A 22,174-nucleotide genomic window follows, 5' to 3' on the forward strand; every position below is an offset into this window, starting at 1 on the left:
TCATTTTGTAGCCTTGGCTGATCTAGAGTTCACTGTATAGACCAGGCTGGTCCAGAACTCACAGACCTGCCTCTGCCTCTAGTCCTAGGATTAAAGGCATATGTCACCACACTCAATCTACACCTTATTTTTGGAGACAGGTTCTCTCTGTCTCTGTCTCTCTCTCACTGAACTTGGAGCTAACCAACTGAGCTAAGCTGGCTGGCCAATACATGCCAGCAGCTGCCCTGTCTCCAGCTCCCAGTGGAATTGACAGCGGCACATCACAGTGCCAGGATGTCACTGGATGCTAGGGATCTGAACTCAGGTCTCTGTGGTTGCACGGAAAGCATCTTACTGACTGAGCCATCTCCCTGGACTCCAACAGGCTTTGTTGTTTCTTTTGCTGCCATTATGGAAAACGAAGCTGGCAAAGGGAGAAGGGATCAGTAATATATTTCCTTCTTAAGTGTATTAAATGACACTATTTTCCTTTTTCATGAACTACAATTCCGAAATGGAAATATTTCAATGTTTAACAAGAAGGTTCCCTTGAGATTTATAAGAAAACAGTGTAACAGGTCTTTTCTGCACATTACCAATGTTAATTGGTAAAAGCATAATTAATGATATAACAGAAGCAACAGGCAACAGTTCTAGACAGTTAACTGCTCTAGCTGGTACTTCATAAGTATGTGCAGTTCTTATCCATTAGGAAGATACAAAGGCAGGCACAAGAGAAGCAGAGCTGAAATCTAACTGCTAGTCTTGAATTTCATCTATTAGTACTAAATGCGTCTAAAGTTAGTGGGGGAAAGAAAGGGTGTGACTTGGGTTAGAAGAGGGGCTAATATACACAGGTCAGGACATACCAACCTTTTCCAACTGTGGAAACACGACCTATAATCCCAATTAAATCTAGGGAGAGAACTGTGAACATAACTTCCCCAATTTTGGCCCCTCTTACAGGGGTAATCCACCTTCTTAGTGGGCAAGGGTGTCAAATGATATTTAGATGAACCACAAGAAAAAAAAAAATCTTAGTGACCAGACAAAATAATTCCACAGGAAGCAAGTAGTCCCAGACAAACTGTAACTCTCAAACCCCCAGACTTCTTTCTTGAAATAGCAGACAATTATAAATTGATCCACATTCATAAAAATCTGCAGCCCTAAATACGGTCAGGCAGCTGGCATCGAGGAAATTTCTCTACAATTCCAATGAATGAGGACAAAGTTGCTGACAACGGTCCTTTTGTAGACATCCAGTCATGTGACTGCTGTATCCACAACGGATCGGGTTGTGTTCAAAGCTAAAGTTCCTTCAACAGGCTGAGACAGTAATCCTCTTCCCTCGGCTAATGGAGTCTTGAGATCACAGCATCCCATACATTCCAGCAGTTAGGACACAGCTATATTCCAGCATTTATGAATGTCCATCATCTGTTTCCCCATTCCATTGAGAGTAATTCCACAGAAATTGAGTATATCCAAAAGGGAGAAGAAATCAAGCAAAGCCTTTGTTTTCCTCATCCACGTACACATTTCCACACTCAAGTATTGTTTGTAGTATCCAAATGGTAGAATCAATGATCTGCTAGGTATTTTGTGACAATCCAATGTGTTTGTAGACTTTACATACAGAAAACCGAGAGGTGCTTATCAGCTTGTAAAGGATCTGTAGGCTTTGATATTCCGGAAATATTCCAAATAGCCCGAAGACAAAACCAGTAGCCAAATAGCTCCATCTGGTAGTAAGGATGTATCCAAGGAAGGCCTTGATAATATCCAAAAAGAGCAATACTTCCTTCTAGAAGCCAGGTAACTCCAGAATTGATGCTGCTGCAGGACTCTTCCACCATGTTATCTCAGGAGTAGATATCCAATCTGCTGCAGGAAATATCCTCTACGACTCCGTGAGGTACCAGCCTCTGGGACAGAAATCACTTCCGTTTCCAACCCAAAATAGGAAACATTGAGAATGCCCAAAACTTTAAATCCATCTGGGGCCCCTAAATTTGAGTTTCTGTTTCTCACCATATCAAATACAAAATACCTGCCTACAGAAACCTTGGAACTTACCCATCGAGTCTCCGTTCATAGCGTCCTTCTCGTGCATGAAGTGATGGTGGGGGGCCATAAGCAGGCCCTCCACCACTTCCTCTGAACCCAGAAACCTCTCTACTACGAGATGCTATGGAAACTGTATCATCCAATCCCCGAGCAGCACTTGGAATAGTTCCTGGTTCATTATAATCCGTGCGTAGGTCTCTGTCTCCCATTTTGTTGACGGAGTTGTGAGCTTTCTGTGCACTTTTGATGTCCACAAAATCCACAAAGGCAGCCACTCCTCCTTCGGACCCCCGCTTGGGGAGAATTTTGACACTTTCCACACGGCCATATCTGGGGTGGGGGGAAATGAAGTAAAGTTATTTATGTATACAATACCTTCCCAAAACATTTCCTTTTAAGGTAATTTACATTATACATGTATGGGACATGAACTACAAAGTGGCTTTTTGTTGGAGGTACTTGTTTGTATGTACTCACTGTGTGGGAGGCCAGAGATCCCTGTCAGGAGTCTTGCTCTACCTCCTCATTTTCTAAGACAGGGTATCTAGTCTGATGGCTAGATGGGAAACCAGTAAGGAGATTACAGGGGTGTGTCTAGCTTTTGTGAGGATGCTGGGGATCAAACACCAGTCTTTGGGTTTGAACAGCAAGTACTTTATTAATTATCTCCCCAGGCCCCCCAAATAGCTATATAAATGGCTCTCATTTAAAACACACACACACACACACACACACACACACACACACAGTATCACACAATTTTTGAAAGCTCATTTGCACTTACAGGTTTTACACTCTGAAACAAATATTTGCACATCATTATTTTTATTACTCTCATTTGTATTTACTAAAACTATACTTAACCTTTCAAGAACACTTAGTAAACTTAACATTGTAACAAAGTTTATTAAACAAAAATAAAATCAAAGTCGTTTTAAAATACTGAAGTGGGATGTGGTGGCACATGACTACAGTCCTGACACTCAGGAGATACAGGCAAATAGGTTGAGAATTCTCACCAGTCTGACTACATGGTGGGTTCTAGAGCTCACGACAGTCCGTATTATTTCACCATGAAACAACACTTTTATTTACTTATGTGTACACATGACACAGTGGGCAGGTGGAGGTCAAAAGGGCAGCTTTCCCAGAGTTGGTTTTTCTCCTTCCACTGTGTGGGTTCCAAGTATCACACTCAGGTTGTCAGGCCTGTTTAGTACCTTTAACTCAGCCACCCCACCAACACAATATGCCTTCTTTGGGGGGGGGGGGGGAGGCAACTCATGAACTCTAAGTTGGCCTCAAACTCACTGGAGAATGACTGGGCTTTAGGGGCTCCTGCTTCCTTCCACAGCACCTTAGTGGTGGACTCACAGGTGTGCACCACCGTGATTGTTTATGCGGTGCTAAGAACGTCTGTGTGCTCTTTACCAACTGAGCTGCATGCCCAGTGTTTTAATGAGGCCTATCAGAAAGCAGGCACAAGCTTTTGTTTGGTTGGTTGGTTGTTTTTTTTTGTTGTTTTGTTTTTTTGTGTTTTTTTTGAGTCAAGGTTTCTCTGTATAGTTCTGGCTGTCCTGGAAATCACTGTGTAGACCAGGTTGTCCTTGAACTCAAGAGATCTGCCTATCTCTGCCTCCCCAAGTGCTGGAACTAAAGGTCTGTGTCATCATGCATGGCTAAACTCATTTTTTAATTAAATGGATAAAATGCTTTAACAAAATAGACTTCCTGTGGGGTGGGCACATACCTATAATCTCAATCCTGTAATCCCAATACTTGGGAGGTAGAGGCAGGAGGGTCAGGAAATCACCCTTAGCTATATGGCAAGATTGAGACCAGACTAAGCTCCAGGAGACCCTTTTGGAGGGAGGCAGGACAGAACAGATATATCTAGATATTTACTGTAATTATCCATCTGGTCTGTAACTACTAAGGACTCAAGCCTCTACCTCCTGGGCACTGCAATTAAAGGCATGTGCCACCTCACCCAGAGGTAGTTTTTTTTCCTTTATATTGACTTTATGTGTATGAGTGTTCTTGCCTGAATATACATATATGCACCATGTATATGCCTGGTGCCTTCAGAAGTTAGAAGAGGGGCTGAAACTGGAGTTACCGATGGCTGCTGGGTTATTGAACTTGAGGTACCTCAAGAACAAGTGCTCTTAGTTACTGAACCATCATCTCTCCGGCCCCCAGAAGTTAGTTTTTTTGTTTTGTTTTGGGGTTTTGTTTTGTTTTTTGTTGTTGTTGCTTTGTTTTGGGTTTTTTGTTTTTGGGGGTTTTTGTTTGTTTGTTTGTTTTTCGAGACAGAGTTTCTCTGTGTAGCTTTGGAGCCTGTCCTGGAACTCACTCTGTAAACCAGGTTGACTTTGAACTCAAGAGATCCTTCCTGCCTGCCTATTAGCTCCCAAGAGCTGTGATTAAAGGCATGTGCCTCCACTGCCTGAATTATTTTTTTAAACACACATCATTTTCCATCAATAATTGGCTAGACCCAGAGGGCTGACTAATTCACTAATCATCTAAGTTTTTGGGACAGAATGAAAAACTACTCAAAATATTGTCAGGTTTCCTCAAGGTTTAGTCTTTCAACATTCTAAAGTGTCTACAGTAAACATTAACAGTCTTTAGAAATCCCCTGAAGAATCCAGTTTCAGTGTATTAATGACCTCAGGTCATACGTTTGAGAACTCAGTAATGTAGCAGAAGAAAAGCCCGAGACTATGAGAAGAGACTGGGCTGATCCAGGGGCGGCGTGGCTTTAAAACTGATGTTCATGGCTGGAGATGGCCCAGTGTAAAGTATGCACTTTTCTTGCAGGAGACAGGAGCTCCACCCCCACAACTGTGTCAGATTACTCAAAACTCCCTATGATTCCAGCTCCAGGGAATCAGATGCCTTCTTCTGGCCTTCATGGGCACCTGCACATGCATGACATACCCACATGTACCCATACTGCATATACATAATTTAAAATAAAAACATGACAGGAGGTGGTGGTGGCGCATGCCTTTAATCCCAGCTCTTGGGAGGCAGAAGCAGGCAGGTCTCTGTCTTGAACTGCCCCCGATACACAAGTAGATTAAATAAATATAATTTAAAAAAATTTAAAAATCTTGTCAGGTGCATTGATTGATTTAGTCTTTCCTTTTTTTGTCTTTTTGTTTGTTTGTTTGTTTGTTTTTTGTTTGTGGGGAGGGGGGCTTGCCTAGACGTGGGGATTTTGCATTATAATCACTTTGCTACTTATCCCAAGGTTATACTACAGCCCAGTGATTTTTGTTTGCTTTGGCAGAGAGAGAACATACATCAACAAACAGTTGTAAATCCTGTTCCCTCCTTCCTTTCCTATCACTCCAAGGACAGGGATAGCTCAGGGTATTAGCTTTTTCTCTAGAGCCCAGGAGCCCAGAGTGTTGGCTCACACTTGTAATCTCAACACCCAGAGGTGGAGAGAGGCAGGAAGACCGCTACAAGTTTAAGGCCAGCCTGTTCTCCACAGAGACTTCCAGGAAAGCTAGACCTGTCTCACCACACTATCCCTGTGGTGCTGGCTTTAGGGATTTCTTGTTTGTTCATTTTGTCTGTGTGAACTGGGTGCCTGAAGAGGTCAGAAGAGGGCATCATGTCCCCTAGAATTGGAGTTACAGATGATTGTGAGCCACCATGTGAGAGCTGGGAGCCAAAACCTGATTTTCTGCCAGAGTAACAAGTGCTCTGAGCCACTGAGCCCTCTTCCAGCCGCAGCCTCTTGCTTGCAAAGGAGAAGTAAAGTTTTGCAGTGATGGGTGAGCGCACACAGGCACTCTGAGGATGCAGGAGGCTGACCTCCTGCACCTATCTTTGAATGCTGGGTCGTAGGTATTTATCTGGCTCTGAATCTGGCTGTAGCACCGCTCAACCTCCAAGTCTTGGTGTTAGTTATTTAGTTATTTAGGTGCTCTTACCCGTGAGGAACACGTCCCGAACACGACAAATCCACAGAAGAGCTGTTTATTAATATAGGATAGAAGAGACGTGACAGGCCTGTGTGAAGCACACACGTGAGTGAGGAGAGGAGAGAAGAGAAGAAGAGGAGAGAGTGAGAAGAGAGAAGAGAGACCTGTGCAACATGGCCCCGGCTTTTTAAAGAGTGAGCTGCGCATGCGTACAGGACCGCATGTGGCTACTCCACGCATGCGCATAGATTACATGGACGCGCGCGCTTTATGCAACCATGTAAAGCCACGGAGTCCTAGTCAAGTGCGAGATGTTCTGACCTGGAAATGGCTATTTTGAACCAGAAATAACTAGGCGGTCCGCCAGGAAAGCCCCACCGTATGGACATGTTGTAATTTTCTATCACTTGGTCCTCCCACCTTAGCTTCTAGAATTCTAGGATTGGAGGGTGAGCCAGGCTATGTTGTCATTTTTAAACTTCGTGCATCTGTGTATGCTGGGATTTGAACCCAGGACTGTGTGCATGCTGGGCAAGCACTCCGTCAGATGTGATCTTCTAGCTGTAGGCAAAGCAGGATTAGATGGAAAACTTAGTTGTTTTCTCTAGTGGGGTGTAGTTCTATTGTCTTGTTTCAAGAATGACTCAGGGAGGACTGCGCTATGAAGTGGGAGGACTATGCAAATAAAGCACCTGGTAGCTTGTGGTTGTTGCCTAGGACAGTTTCAAAAGGTGGGGTTAAAAGTATCCATACATGGGCTGGAGAGATAGCTCAGAGGTTAAAAGCACTGCTTGTTCTTCCAAAGGTCCTGAGTTCAATTCCCAGCAACCACATGGTGGCTCACAACCATCTGTAATGAGATCTGGTGCCCTCTTCTGGCCTGCAGGGATGTTTGCAGACAGAACATCGTACACATAATAAATAAATCTTTAAAAAAGTATCCATACATTTCTGGTGACTCAGTTTTGGTTACTAGGGACTGCACGAGGGCCTCATGCAAGTTCAGCCAGCTCTCTAGCACTGCGGAGCTTCTCTGGCTGCACTGCTGTTATTGTGGTGCTGGGTGGAATGATTTTCAGCTCTGCCTGGTTAATGTTCTGGAAACTGTAGTGAGTCTCTTGTGGAACTGAGGAATTGGCTTTAGACTAGGAAGGGTCTTCTTTTCATCTATTAGGAAACTGCAATCGTAAACTTCATGAAACAAATAATCTTGCTTTTGTTCCCATATGTATAAAGTCCCTAGAACATCAACCCTTTAAAAAAACATTTCAAGGGCTGGAGAGATGGCTAAGTGGTTAAAAGTACCGACTGCTCCTCCAGAGGTCCTGAGTTCAATTCCCAGCAACCACATGGTGGTTCACAACCACTTGTAATGAGATCTGGTGCCCTCTTCTGGCCTGCAGGGACACATGCAGGCAGAATACTGTATACATAATAAATAAATAGATAGATAGATAAGTCTTTAAAACATTAAAAAAAATTTTTTTCAAGCTGGGCAATGACAGCGTGCACCTTTAATCTCAGTACTCAGAAGGCAGAGGCAGGTGGACCTCTGAGGCCAGTCTGGTCCATAGAGAATTCCAGGACAGCCAGGGCTCGTTACACAGAGAAATCCTGTCTCAAAAAAACCAAAAACAATTCAAGATTTAATTATGTGTATGTGTGGGTATGCACACGAGTGCAGGTCCCTGTGGAGGCCAGCAGTGGTAAGATGCATAAGGGCTGGGGAATATATGACAGCTCAACAATGTAACACTTGCCTATATATATATGAGATTCTGGGTTTGAGAGGGAAAAAAAAATTGTTCACATGGGGCTCGTGAGATAGCTCAGCAGGTAAAAGCACTTGTTCCTCTGGAAGAGGACCCAAGTTCAGTCCTCAGCACCCACATTAGAGGACTCATAACCACTGCCTGTGACTCCAACTTCTATGGATCTCATGCCCTCTTCCAGCACCTGCATGCACTACAGCAGAACACCTTTTTTTTTTGGAAGGAAAAAAGGGTACTTCAGGCATTACAGCTTTGAACAGTCACTGGTGTCTGAAAACAAGGAAGAATTAGTCATTTTGGCATAATTATAATGATAATAGTACTGTGGTATCTTTAAATAGTCTTACATTTTGGAAGTACTGAAACACTAATGGATAAAATGAGACATCTGAGATCTGTTTCCAAACAATAGTTGGAAAGGGCTAGAGCAATGGCTTCTTGGTTAAGAGCAAGTAATGGTTGAGCATGGTGGCCCACACTTTTAATTCCTAGCACTTGGGAGGCAGAAGCAGGTGGATCTCTATGAGGGAGAACAGGCTGCTCTACACTGCAGGTTCCCAGTCAGCCAGAGCTACACTGTCCCACCTTACCTCAAAAAACAAATCACAACAAAAGAGCCTGTAATTCCTGAAGCATTCAAGGAGACCGAGACAGAAAATTGCTCCAGGTTAAGAAAAAGTCAACAGTTAAGAGCGCCTGCTGCTCTTCCAGAGGACACAGGTTCGGTTCCCAGCACCCACATGGTGTTGGGTGATTCACAAACCATCTGTTAATTCCATTTCCAGGGGATCCAATGCCCTCTTTTGGCCTCTGTGGGCATCAGGCATGCACACAGTACATGTACATACATGCAGGAAAACATACACAAAAGTAACAAATAGGTCTTTAAAGGTAGTATCTCTTCCTTGGTGCAGTGATTTGCAACTTTAATCCCAGCACTCAAGAGGCAGAGGCCAAGTGGATCTCTCAGTTCCGGCCAGCCTGGTCTACACAGCAAGCAAGACCCTGTCTCCAAAAAGGGTTATAAAGAAAAAAAGAGTTCATGTTCAACTTCATAGTGAGCTCTAAACCATCACTGACTACAGAATGAGACCCTATTAAAAGAAAAGAAAGAGCCGGGCACTGGTGGCACACACCTTTAATCGGGAGGCAGAGCCAGGTGGATCTCTGTGAGTTCCAGGCCAGCCTGGTCTACAGAGCTAAATCCAGAACAGGCACCAAAACTACATAGAGAAACCCTGTCTGAAAGGACAAAAAAAGAAAAAAGAAAAGAGAGAGGCAGGGTGTTGCACTGGGGTTTCTCCAAAGTTCAGAGCTATATGTACTCTGTATGGTAAATTTCAGCAAACTGCTTTTCCCAAGTCCACATTAAAGGTTGCTGCTTGCATTATTCAGTGTAAGGTGACTTCATCATGATGAATTTCTGCTGTGGATGATTAATTGATAAATAAAAATGCTGATTGGCCAGTAGCCAGGCAGGAAGTATAGGCGGGACAAGCCAGAGGAGACTACTGGGAAGTGGAAGGCTGAGGCAGAGACACTGCCAGCTGCCACCATGAGTAACAACATGTAAGATACCGGTAAGCCCTGAGCCATGTGCCAAGGTACAGATTTACAGAAATTGATTAATTTAAGATATAAGAACTATGCTGGGCGGTGATGGTGGCAGCGCACGCCTGTAATCCCAGCACTCGGGAGGCAGAGGCAGGTGGATCTCTGTGAGTTCGAGAACAGCCTCCAAAGCTACAGAGAAACCCTGTCTCGAAAACAAACAAACAAACAAACAAAAGATATAAGCACTAGATAACAAGAAGCCTGACACGGCCATACAGTTTGTTTGTTTGTTTTGGCTTTTTGAGACAGGTTTTCTCTGTGTAGCTTTGTGCCTTTCCTGGAACTCACTTGGTAGCCCAGGCTGGCCTCAAACTCACAGAGATCCGCCTGCCTCTGCCTCCCGAGTGCTGGGATTAAAGGTGTGCGCCACCACCACCTGGCTCGGCCATACAGTTTGTAAGCACTGTAAGTCTCTGTGTGTTTTACTTGGTTGGGTCTGAGCGGCTGCAGGACTGGTAGGTGAGAGAGATTTGTCCTGACTGTGGGCCAGGCAGGACTGGAGAAAATTCCAGTAACAAATTTTCTAAAACTTGTTCTCAACAAATGTAAGAAAGTTGATAAATGGATTACTTGACCAGCAGGAGAAAAAACACACCTCAGACTGATGCACTGTTTAAGCTGAAACCCAGGGTGCAGAGACCAAACCCCAGCACCAAGTGCAAGGTGGCACTGAGGCAATGGCTCTGACACAGAAGAAATGGACAAAACCAGGGAAGTCACTTCCAACGCCACCTTCTTTTCCTTGCCGGCCTTACCATGCTGGATTCCAAGGAATTGTTAAGGGTCACCAGGGGCCATGTTGTCCTCAGCAGTGGCAGGAGTAGGAGGCAGATTAACTGGGAGATCAGTTACAAAGGATAGTACCTACTGAGCAAAGTTATAAGGAAGGAAGTCAGGTTTCAGAAAAGATTTCTAAATACAGAAAGGGGGAGGCTAAAAACTTCTCATCCCTTGAGACAGATTAGTGGGCAAAAGGGCTTGCTGTGGGTGCCTGGTGATCTGAGTTTGATCCCTGGATCAATGGAAGAGAACCAACCCCCAAAAGTTGTCATCTGACCTTCATACTACACAACACACATACCCCACAGCATGCTCAGGCCTGCACGCATACACATCATACACACCCAGAAACATGTGAACTCATTAAATGATACGGCACACAGGCAGGTGCAAGACCCGGTGAGTAAAGGTGCTGCTACCAAGCCTAATGACCGGAGTTCAATTCTCATGGCAGAAGGAAAAACTGCATGCTGTCCTGACCACCACACACCTGGCGTGGCACATGTGCATACATATAAGCACAAATAAATATAAACTAAGACTCAGCTCCATGTTCATGATATACATGCATGTACAAATGACACAGCTCCAGGAGAAAGAAAAAAAGAAAAAAACCACAGAATTGAGCACTTAAGATCTTAATTTCTTCTGCTGTCTCTCTTCCCATTCAGAGGTAGCTATCATTCTGTGTTTCTCCCCAATAAACCACTTGTGAGGGTGAGAGAAATCTAGATTTCTGGGGCTAGACACATGGTTCAGCAGTTAACAGCACATATATCAAGGCCCAAGTTCAAGTCTGAGTTGCCCATGGACGGCAGCTCACAACCAGGCAAATAACTCCAGCTCCAAAGAATCTGATGCCTTTGGCCTCCAAGGCACCTACACTCACAAGCACATACTCACAGAGAGATACATACACATTATAACTAATTAAAAATAAATCTGAAATTGTTTTGATTTCTATACAACTACACCCACAGCAAAAAAGCACTTCTAGAACTGGGGTATTAGAAAGTAGTATTAAAAGTAAGTCTTTGCCATGCCTGAAACACTTAAAAGAATGACTGGGATTACAATAGGTAATCACAAACACACACATACACACACACACACACACACACACACACACACCCCAAAAGTGGGGGGGGATTCTCTCTCTAGAGAGAATTTGTCCTCCTGCCTCAGCCCCCCCCCCCCAAGGAAGGCATTGGCAGCGGCATGGAGCACAAGGAAGAGCCACCGGCAGTGCTGAGGCCACTGGCGGAGACTTGACAGAGGTGCTACCAAGGCAGGATCAGGTAGCTCCCACCAAGTACCTGTCAGATGCCAACGGGGAGACTGCACCACAAAACAACCTAGCTAGGCAAATATTGTGTTGTTTGGTTTGAAGACATCCTCTACATAGCCCTGGCTGTCCTAGATCACTCTGTGGACCAGCCTGGCCATAAACTCACAGAGATCTGCTGGGATCGAAGGCCATGTGTCACCATGCCTGGCCTAGCCAGGCAAACTTAAAAGCATAGTGAGGACAAGGACAGAGAGGTGCTCAAGAGCACTTACTTATCACTCCTTTTGAGTTGTTTTGTTTTTATTGTATAGACAGGGTTTCTCTATACAACAGTCCTGGCTGTCCTGGAACTCTCACTGTAGACCAGGCTGGCCTCAAATTCACAGCGATCTACCTGCCTCTGCCCAGAGTGCTAGGATTAAAGGTGTGTGCCACCACTGCCCTGCCCACTTATCACTCTTGTGGATCTGGCTTTGATTCCCAGCACCCACACGGTGTCTCACAACCATCTGTAATTCCAGTTCCAGGGGCTTGATGCCCTCTTCTGACCTCCTCAGGCACTAGGCACTCATGAGGCACACACATACAAAAACAGTTATGTACATAATATGAAATAATTAAGTCTTCCAAAAAACAAAAAACATCATTGAGTGATAAGGCAGGTAAGTACCCCCAGATCCACTCTGAAGATGGGAACCCATCACTTCTGTGGTTTTCTTTCCAAGAATGCATGGCCTGGTATGGTCATAAGGAAAGACCAGAGAGACCAAGTCATCCTAAAGAAGAGAGAATCTCTAGGGTTGGGGATTTAGCTCAGTGGTTGAGTGCTTGCCTAGCAAGCACAAGGCCCTGGGTTCGATCCTCAGCTTAAAAAAAAAAAAAAAAAAAAAACCTCTGAAGTGCAGGAATGAACTAGAAATAGAGCTCAGAGATAAAAAGAGTGTTTGCCACACTAGAAGGGAGGTGTACTATTCCAAACTTAAAGAAACTATTGAGTCCAGACGGCTACAAGGACTACGCAGTACTACTGGCTATGATTTTGGAGTAGAGAGAGCATCCAATGTGTCCATCCCTATAATTCCAGGGCTTAGGAGGCTGAGGCAGGGATTCATGGGGAGTTCAAAGCCAAAGGACTACAGACTGTGACAGACAGGCAAGCTTTTTTATTCGGGCATTATCTCAGAATGCTCTAACTACCTAAAATATGGAAATACACAAGCTGGGTGTAGTGGATAAACCTGTAATCACAACACTCAGGAGGGGAGGGTGGGGAAAGAAGGTCTCGGTTCAAAACCAGCCTGGTTCCACATAGTGAGACTGTCTCAAAAACAGGCATGTTAGGGTTTCTATACTTAAAACATAAATAATTGAATGCTAATATTGAAGTCAGAAAGGTAGCTCTGTTCATAGACTGCTTGCCTACCATGCATGAGGCTCTAGGTTTGATGCCCAGAACTACATCAATTAGGCCTGACAGGTCATGCTAAAATCCCAGCACTCATAAGGCAGAGGCTGAAGGGTCAAATGCAGTGGAATAGAATAGGAAGATCCTGTCTCAACAACAAAAAGTAACCCAGCATGGTGGCTTAATTCCAGCAATTGTGAGGCAGAGGCAGGAAGTGACGCCCTACATCGGAGGCCGGTCTGGGCTATATATCAGTACCAGGACCAGCCAGGGGTACATTAAAGAGACCCTGTCTCAAAAACAAAGTGTCAGGCAGTAGTGATGCATGTCTTTAATCCTGGCACTCCAGAGGCACTGGCAAGCGGATCTCTGTGAGTTTGTGAACAACCTGGTCTACAGAATGAGTTCTAGGACAGCCAGGGCTATACCGAAAAATCCTGTCTTAAAAAACCAAAGGGGGCTGGCGGTGGTGGCGCACACCTTTAATCCCAGCACTGAGGAGGCAGAGGCAGGCGGATCTCTGTGAGTTTGAGGCCAGCCTGGTCTATAGAGTGAGATCCAGGAAAGGTACAAAGCTACACAAAGAAACCCTGTCTTGAAAAACAAAAACAAAAACAAAACAAAACAAAACAAGAAAACCAAGGGGGGAGGGTGGATTTGGGTGTCTAAATACTCTACAGTAGAATGACAAAAATCCTAATTTAAATTCAATGAATTTGTTGTTTGCTCGCTCTTTTTTGTTTGTTTGTTTTGTTTTGGAGACAGGCTTTCTCTGTGTAACACAGCTCTGATTGTCCTGGAACTGTGAACCAGGCTGACCTCAAACTCATAGATTCACCCACCTCTGCCTCCTTAGTGCTGGGATTAAAAAGGTGAGTGCCCTCACACCAACCTCCCCCCCACTTTTAAGGTCAGGGTCTGACTGTGTGGCCCTGGCTGGCCTGTAACTCTGAGATCTTCCTGCCTCTGCAGATCTCTAGGACTAAAAGAGTTCAGCACCACATTAAAGCCCTGACACTGTAACTTTTAACTTAGTGGACAGAGGCTCGTGGGAGGAGAACAATCTGAAATATGCAAAGCACACACTGAAAGCCAGCTATGTATGACTCAAAAAAACCACAAGATGGGGGTGCAAGAAATGGCTCAGCTGGGCGGTGGTGGCACAGATCTTTAATCCTAGCACTTGAGAGGCAGAGGAAGGCAGATCTCTGTGAGTTCAAGGCCAGCCTGGTCTATAAATAGAGGTCCAGGACAGCTAGGGCTGTTACACAGAGAAACCCTGTCTCAAAAAAAATCAAAAGGGAAAAAAAAAAAAATGGTTCAGCACTTGCTGCTCTTCCAGAGGACTGGAGTTCAGTTCCCAACACCCACATGGTGGCTCATAACCCTCTCTAACTTCAGGACCAGGGATCCACATCCTCTTCTGGCCTCTGTGGGCACCAGACATGCATGTGGTGAAGATATATGGCAAGCAAAACACCACTACACATAAAATTAATAATTTTTTTTTAAGTTTTAAAAACAATTTTTGCCAGGCGGTGGTAGTGCACACCTTTAATCCCAGCACTCGGGAGGCAGAGCCAGGCGGATCTCTGTGAGTTCAAGGCCAGCCTGGTCTACTGAGTGAGATCCAGGACAGGCCCAAAACCACACGGAGAAACTCTGTCTTGGGGGAAAAAAATAAAAATTAAAAAGTTATTTAAAAAAATCCAATAGCCAAATCTAGAAGCTCAATTTTTGTGACTATTCAAGTTTCAAAGTTCATTCTAAACACTGGGATGGCACACTATAGCTCAAACCAATGCTAGAGACTTTTTACACCTTCGTATGCTAGAGGTTCAACCCAAAGATCCAACAGCAAGAATCTGCCATGTGTGAGACCCTGGTTCCATCCTCAGCTGAAATAAAGAGGGGGAGCAAAAATAATAGAAGAGAAATATATAATCTCCAACTGGATATTCAAGTTTTCATGAAATATTTTTAATACTTTTTCCCCCAGAGCTAAGGACTGAACCCAGGGCTAGGCAAACACTCTACCACTAAGCTAAATCCCCAACCCCTTAATACTTTTTAAAATGTAGTAGAATCTAATGGGCCAGGCCTGTAATCCCAGAACCTGGCATGCCGAGAGAAAAAGCAAACCTGGGCTATATAGTCAAACAGTGACTACCATAGCAACCTGGTATGAGAAGATCCTGACTCAAAAACAAAAATTAAAATTAAAGAACAAACCAAAGCAGAAATCAATAAGGTTTAATTGACACTTCACACTGAGGGAAAGTGAGAGCTGGAAGCCACTTAGAAAAGCTTTGCTCCATACCACTTTCTGTCTTTATAGCATTCTAATCAAAATTTCCAAAGCTTCAGCATTAACAGGCTAAACATATGAAACCAAGGCTGAAGCCTCTTCATAAGCATAAAAAATAAATAAAACCAAAAGCAACCAAGAGCCTGAAACAAAGGTGGCTGGGAAAAGTGCCTCTCCAAGACAGATGCCAACATTCTTCCTTGAAAGGAACCCTGTATTTTCCTCCAATCTGCCACATACATTTTTTACAAGAAATAAGATACATCTTAAGCATTCTATATTAAATCTTAATGTTTCAAGATAGCTGAATTTTCCTGAGCTTTAAAAAAAAAAAAAAAGCCTACCATGAAAAGAGATACTCAGAATCACAATATTCAAAACTAGAGGTAACCTCATAGAAATCATCTGATCACACGTAAAGAAAGGACACAGTAACGATGGCATCTAAAATATCCCCGTGGAAAGGAAGGGTGAAGAAGCTCTGGTATTATTCTATTTTGTGACCACAAAGATATCTGAATCTATGACAGAAAAACCATTGTGCTAAGACATTTCAAATTAAGAAAAAAATGTTTGGCCCGGCGGTAGTGGCGAACGCATGTAATCCCAGCACTTGGGAGGCAGAGGCAGGTGGATCTCTGTGAGTTCGAGGCCAGCCTGGTCTACAAAGTGAGTTCCAGGACAGCCTCCAAAGCTACAGAGAAACCCTGTCTCGAAAAACCAAAAAGAAAGAAAGAAAAAAAATGTTTAACCAGTCTCATTCTTTAACAAAAATGTTATTGAGGGAACACCCTAGTGAGCGGTTGCCTAATATTTAACCTGTCTGTAAAGGACCAGTGGTGGGTGGATGAGAAAAATCCAGTATTCGACTTTTTACTTAATCTGAAATAAGGCTGTTTAGGTCTTTGAGGGACTCTCCACTCCTCTGCTCATTCTCATTCAAGGAGTGGTCTGCACCACCTCTCCTCCAAGCCAGCAAGGCGTCAATTGTTGTGAAATTCCTCCCTCCAACCCTTCCACTCTGCTAATACACAAAGGAAAGGACTTTCTTTCTCCATGGTACAAGGCCCTGTAACGAACCTTTGTCAACTAAAACCCTATTTAGAAACAGTTGTTTAATTTTCTTAACTCGGTCTACAGAGGCTGAAAAGAGAATGAACACAGAAGATTTATTATATGCAAGAAGGGAAAGCCAATTTGTAAAAAATACTCTATGTTCTAAAGGTGGCCTTTCTCTGGCACTGAGGGGGGAAATCTTCCTCCCCTCCACCCTTCCCTCCATCTTCTTCTGTACAGTGAAAGCACTATCAAAATAGAGAGAGGGAGATCTTTATTTCTGCCTCCACAGCTGTCTGACTTAGCCTCCACGGTTTTCTGTTGTCCTTTTAATCCAAATACCTACTGCAAAAGCCTAACCACTGTTAAAAGAACATTCATCTTCAGAGCATTTTATGTAATGTATTCCCAGTATACACCTCTTAATCCTGTAAAACAGTTATTAGTTAATGTTGCAATCAGCTAGGGAAAAGGGGAGAAGCAGGCACTGAGGTTCGGTTTTAATACAGGCTTCGTGTGGATTTTCTCATTCTGAGGTCTACAAGGCACAGAGGTTGAACGCCATTAAGTTTTCTTATCATTTTAATGCCTTCTCATCCCTTTCAATTAAATGATTCAGATTCTGTTTTCCTTCTTAGTAGCTATCACATATTTAACAAAACACATTCCACGATACGGATAAAAGGCTGGTCAACTTAGCTCTCCACAGCTGGATCGCCTAGAACATTTCTTGTAGGCAGAAAGATAAGCAAGAAACCAGAAACAGAGCGTACCTGTTTGGGGCTAAGTGGAGGAACATGAGAACTGGGAATTCCAGGGTCAAGAGGGAGAGGGAGATTACTTTGTTACCTTCTCATGCTCTGAGCCCATTAAAGGTGTACTACCCAAATAAAACCCATTCCTGTGAAAAGTGAGAACTGCAGCCTTTACAAAGGGAGTTTCGGGGACTCGGGTCTGCAGAGGCTTCAAATAACCAAGAGCATCCTTTGCTCTATCTACATCAGGTAAATGCTGCTGTAAACGCACGGTCAGCAAAGTGCGGGTGAGCCTTCTGCTGGCGCGGCGTTCCTCGGGCTCTCCAGACAGCCCTCCTGCGCCTCCTCCCTCCCTTTCGTGCATTCTGAGCGGCTCCGCCGATTCCCACATAAAGTGGGTCCTGGCCGCCATCTTAGAGAGTCATTCACACCAGCCGGACCGCGGCACCACGACTCCAAGCCTCCCAGAACTGTCCCCTATTACTCCCATGCTGCTCTCCCTCATCTTGCACAGGGGATCAAACTCCAAGTCTGTGGCAAGCAGTGTCTCTGAAACCTGCTTATATGTGAAATGTCAAGTCTGACCACAGAACACAGGAACAGAGCGAATGCGGCAATGCACGTGTTTGCACGTCGGTGCGTTTCAAATTCCCAAGCAGAGACCCACAGGAGATTAAAGGGAGCGCTTCGCTGAGGGTTTCCACTCTAAAAACCCGCTAAGTGTTTTCTCCTCAACGCTGAAGATATGCTCCCAGAGGGCAGGGACCCGGACTGAGTGAGGGGTGGAGCAGCACCGGCAGAGAAAGTTCCCATCTGCTCGCGCTCCAGCTGCCCTTCATCCCCGGGCACCGAGGCCAACTGCGTCTCGGGGCCTCTTCCTCTCCCGCGTCTCAGGCACAACGTAGTAAACACCCGGAGTACCGGGCAGCGCGCACCTCCCCCAGGCCTGCGGAGGACAGCCCGGCAGGTTATGAATGGCCTCACTATGCCCAGCTCCTTTTCACACGCGGGCACGCGCACACGCGCGCCCCAGAGGCGAAGATTTAAAGCCCTGGTAACAGCAACGGCCAACAGAATCAATGGCCCTCCATCAGACAGAAAGAAAGGCGCTCACGCTTCCCAGGCCTCCTCAAAGAGGCTACAGACCCGGCGACACAACCCATTTCCCCAGGTTGACTCTAACGAGGATGTTCCCCTAATTTCATTCCCTTCACCCACTGGATAGTGGAATTCAGAGTACGCCCAACTTGGAACCTTCCAGGGAATTGGATATCAGGAAAAACTAATTTCCACAGGCGATCACAGACTTGCTATGTTCCTTCTCAATGAGTGAAAGTATAAATAAATCTTCATTGTATGTAGGATTGCATTCTGAGGTCTCTACCAGTTACGGGACACGCGTTCCTGGGAGCAAACAAGAAATGCTACCAACGCCTATGAAAAGCAACATTTATTTTTATCTTTCGCACGCAAAAAAAGTATTTAGAGAAACAGTAAAGTCACACCTAATCGCTAAAGATTTGCACTTTTTGCCTGCCTCATTAACGAATTCGGAGGTGAAGGATCTACTGTAAAAACCGCTCGGTCACCAGCGCGGCGCGGGAATGCATCTGCGGCGCCTTGGCGTCCAAGCTCCCTTCCCCACGAGCCCCGGGACACCGGCAGCCCATCTAGTCACCGCCGAGCGCCAGGCAGCCCGCTCCTCCGAGCCGCGCCGACAGAAGCATCTGCCGCTGCACGAATCTTCGCAGAGCGGTCCCTGCTCCGGGAGCCTGCCACCTCCCGGTGCCGCACGCTGCCTGGCGCGGCTGCGGCGTCCGCACAGCCCCGGCTCTGCGGGCGCTTCGGGACCCAGCCGGCCGCGCTGTGCTCCAGGGCGGCGCGCAAAGACGCGACCCCACGGGACTCACCGCTCCAGCTCCCTCGGTGGCCGCACAGCAGCCGCCCGCCCAGAAAGCCGGAGCCAGCCGGAGCCAGCCGCGCGTCGCCGCTCCGCCCGTGGCCAGCAACGGGCCGGAGAGGTGCCCGAGGTGCCAGCGCGGCCCCGGGCCTCGTGTCACTCACCGTTTGAAATGCTCGATGATCTTCTCTTCCCGCACGTTCTCCGGTAAGTTTCCCACCCAGAGGTGCCTGGTTTCCCGGACCATGCTGGGCGGCGTGCCGGCGACCGTGGTGGCTGGCTCCCCTTCGCCGGCTTCGTACGCGGCCGTCAGCGCAGGGAGGCGGGCGCCGGGGCGGCGGCGGCGGCGGCTGCGGCGGTGGCGTCGGCAGCGGCGGCGGCTCCTCCGGCTCCCCCCGGTGCAGAGACCATCCCTCTCCCCCAGGTTCTGACTCTCGGGCCTCGCAGCTCCGCTCTGCCGCCACCACACACCCGAAGCCGACCCTCGCGCTCCGGCGGCGCATGCGCGCGGGCGGCGGCGGCGGGCGGGGGAGCGGGAGGAGGGGCGAGCGAGACCCGGGCGGCCGCGACTACGACGGAGCCGGCGCTGTGGCTGCCGGACGCTTCCCACCGGCGCGCGCGGCCCGCCTCCCGCCGCCTGGCCACCGCCCCCTGGCCGCGGGCGCGCGCGCGTCCTCCCGCCCCGACGCCGAGTGCCTCCCAGCTGGCGCGCAGGCGCGCGGAGCCCCGAAGTGGGAGGAATGCGGAGCCGGGAAGCGGCGCCCGCGCACTCAGCTCTGTGCGCAGGCGCGACGCGGGGCGGGAGCCTGGCAGCCCGAGGCGTCCAGGGGTGGGGGGGATGCTGGGGCTGCTTCTCCCCGCGGTTAGGCGTTGATCTGGGGAAACACAAGAGAACCCGGCTAGTTTCGAGGCACAGGGGTTTCTAGAGGCCAAAGTCCCCGTGCCTATCCGCCCTGTGTCCCGCCCCTGACCATTTCCGGACGCCTGCATCCCCGCCTGCTTGGGAAAGTGGTCGGGACCAGGACGTCCTTTTCACCGCCCAGACAAGGGACTACCGTTGCAGAAACCCATCCCTCCCAAGAATCATTGGCGTGTAACATTAAGCAACTCTTTATATAGGAGCTTGCGAAACCTTTTCCAAGATGACTCTTTGCTCATCGTTACGGTACAGAAGAACTAGAGCTGAAATAATACAGGCGTCTCACACAGTTCCCCCCCAGAGAGTTTTGGACATAGTTTGTTATTTAAACAGAGAGGATTAAGCCTTTCCAGGATTTTGAAACTTGCAGTTGACCTTTTATATAAGACGTCTTACAGAAAGATAAAGCCTCAAAAGGCAACTGAAGAATAACGGGGGGAAAACCTAGCTAATTAAAACTGTCAGCAGATTCACATTTTAATTAAAAATAAAATGGTGCTTCAGGTACAGCCTTGACTCTATGTCTAGTTGTGTCCTTAAATACTAGGAAGTGCATAGTGCACTTGGGTTCGGAGCAAGCCCATGTCTAACAAAGGCTCTATATCAGTTGAGCTACAGTCCCAGTTCTTGCTGTTGTTTTTTCTTTGTTTGGCCTGATTTGGAAGGTGCAGTTGTTTGTTTTGAGAAAGGCTCTCATATAGCTCAGGCTAGTCTCTAACTAATAAGTCTGCAGTCTCTAATAACCTCCCAATCCTGAGAATGCAGACCTGGACCACCATATTACTACACCAACTGAATAGGCAGTATTTTGAAATGGAAAAATCATAAACAATAGCAAACTATCTGGGGTCACTTGCACATAATTGTTTCTTTTGTTCTACAATAGGTGAACGTGCTTTTTTTTTTTTCTTTCTTATATGTTCATTTTAGTCTGCCACATAGCCTAAGTTTCCTGATGATGGTGATATCTGAGTTTAAGATGCAATAACCTTTCTTGTATTGGTTTAACACTCTATACTGGACTTAATATATCTCGCTGTAGCCAATTTGATCACCTGAAATAATCTTGGGACATTCACAAAACTAAAGGAGTACAAATGTGAGCCAGGTGTGGTAATACATACCTATGATGCCAACACTTCAGAGGTGAAGGCAAGATCGTTAATACAAAGCCAGCCTGAGCTGCAGAGTAAATCCTGGTCTCAAAAGAAAGAAAAACAATACCAAAAACAAAACAAAACAAAACCACAGAGGGCTGGTACAGACATAGCCCAGTTGGTAGAGTGCTTATGGAGCTGGAAGAGGCCCTGATTTAGCCAGGTGGGGGTCCCTAGCTTTATTCCCAGCACTCAGGAGGCAGAGCCAGGCATGGTCTACAGAGGGAGTTCCAGGTCAGCCAGGACTATTACATAGACTACTGCTTTGGAAAACGAGAAAAAAGAAGAAGAAGAAGAAGAAGAAGAAGAAGAAGAAGAAGAAGAAGAAGAAGAAGAAGAAACCCTGGATTTGATCCTCAGTATAAACTGAACCTAATGGTGCATGCCTATAATCTCAGTACTCCACTGGAAGGTGGAGGCAGGAGGATCAGAAGTAAAGGTTATCCTCTACTACACATAGGGAGTTCCAGGCTAGTCTGAGATAGATGAGACCCTGTCTCAACACCAAAAAACGTGTCAGATTTATTTGTTTTTGTTTTTGTTTTGCCAGACAAGGTTTCTCTGTGTAGTTTTGGTGCTTGTCCTGGATCTTGCTCTGTAGACCAGGCTGGCCTCGAACTCACAGAGATTCACCTGGCTCTGCCTCCTGAGTGCTGGGATTAAAGCAGTGTACCACCGCCGCCGCAGACTTTTTTTTATACCCTAATAATAAGGGTATATTGGGTCTGGAGAGATGGTGAAGAGCAATGGGTACTCTTCCAGAGAACCCAGGTTCAATTCCCAGTATCCACATGGCAGCTCACACCTGTCTGTAACTTCCAGTTCCCGGGCTTCTGACACCCTCACATAGACACACATGCAGGCAAAACACCAATGAACATAAAGTTTTTTTTAAAAAGGATATAGCTGGGCAGTGATGGCACACGCCTTTAATCCCAGAACTCAGGAGGCAGAGGCAAGCAGATCTCTGAATTTGAGACCAGCCTGGTCTACATAGTGAGTTCTAAGACAGCTAGGGCTACACAGAGAAACCTCATCTCAAATAATAATAGAACAACAATAATAATAATAATAATAATAATAATAATAATAATAAAGAGGTCAACATATGTATGTGTATATGTTGGTTTATTTGAGTGTTTAGCCAGCATGTATATGTATGTGTGTCATGTGTGCCTGGTGCCCATGAAGGTCAGAGTAGGTAACCCCTGAAACTGGAGTTGG

General features: G+C 46.1%; 1 protein-coding gene across 2 annotated transcripts in view; it reads right to left on the bottom strand.

Moving 5' to 3' along the window:
• Window positions 1-19,372, bottom strand: part of Spen (spen family transcriptional repressor) — a 77,647-nt gene extending 58,275 nt beyond the window's left edge. Inside the window, exons 1-2 of one of the 2 annotated variants that reach the window (XM_036179285.1) lie at window positions 19,039-19,372; window positions 2,062-2,382 (exon numbers count right to left, since the gene is read on the bottom strand). In XM_036179285.1, the coding sequence (XP_036035178.1) occupies window positions 2,062-2,382; window positions 19,039-19,121 (404 nt within the window). In that variant the 5' untranslated portion in view covers window positions 19,122-19,372. The remainder of the gene's footprint in view (window positions 1-2,061; window positions 2,383-19,038) is intronic. The other variant, XM_036179284.1, reaches the window with a different exon arrangement.
• Window positions 19,373-22,174: the final 2,802 nt, after the last annotated feature.

The sequence above is a fragment of the Onychomys torridus genome, chromosome 2 (assembly GCF_903995425.1).
Source record: "Onychomys torridus chromosome 2, mOncTor1.1, whole genome shotgun sequence".
NCBI classification, from domain to species: Eukaryota; Metazoa; Chordata; class Mammalia; order Rodentia; family Cricetidae; genus Onychomys; species Onychomys torridus.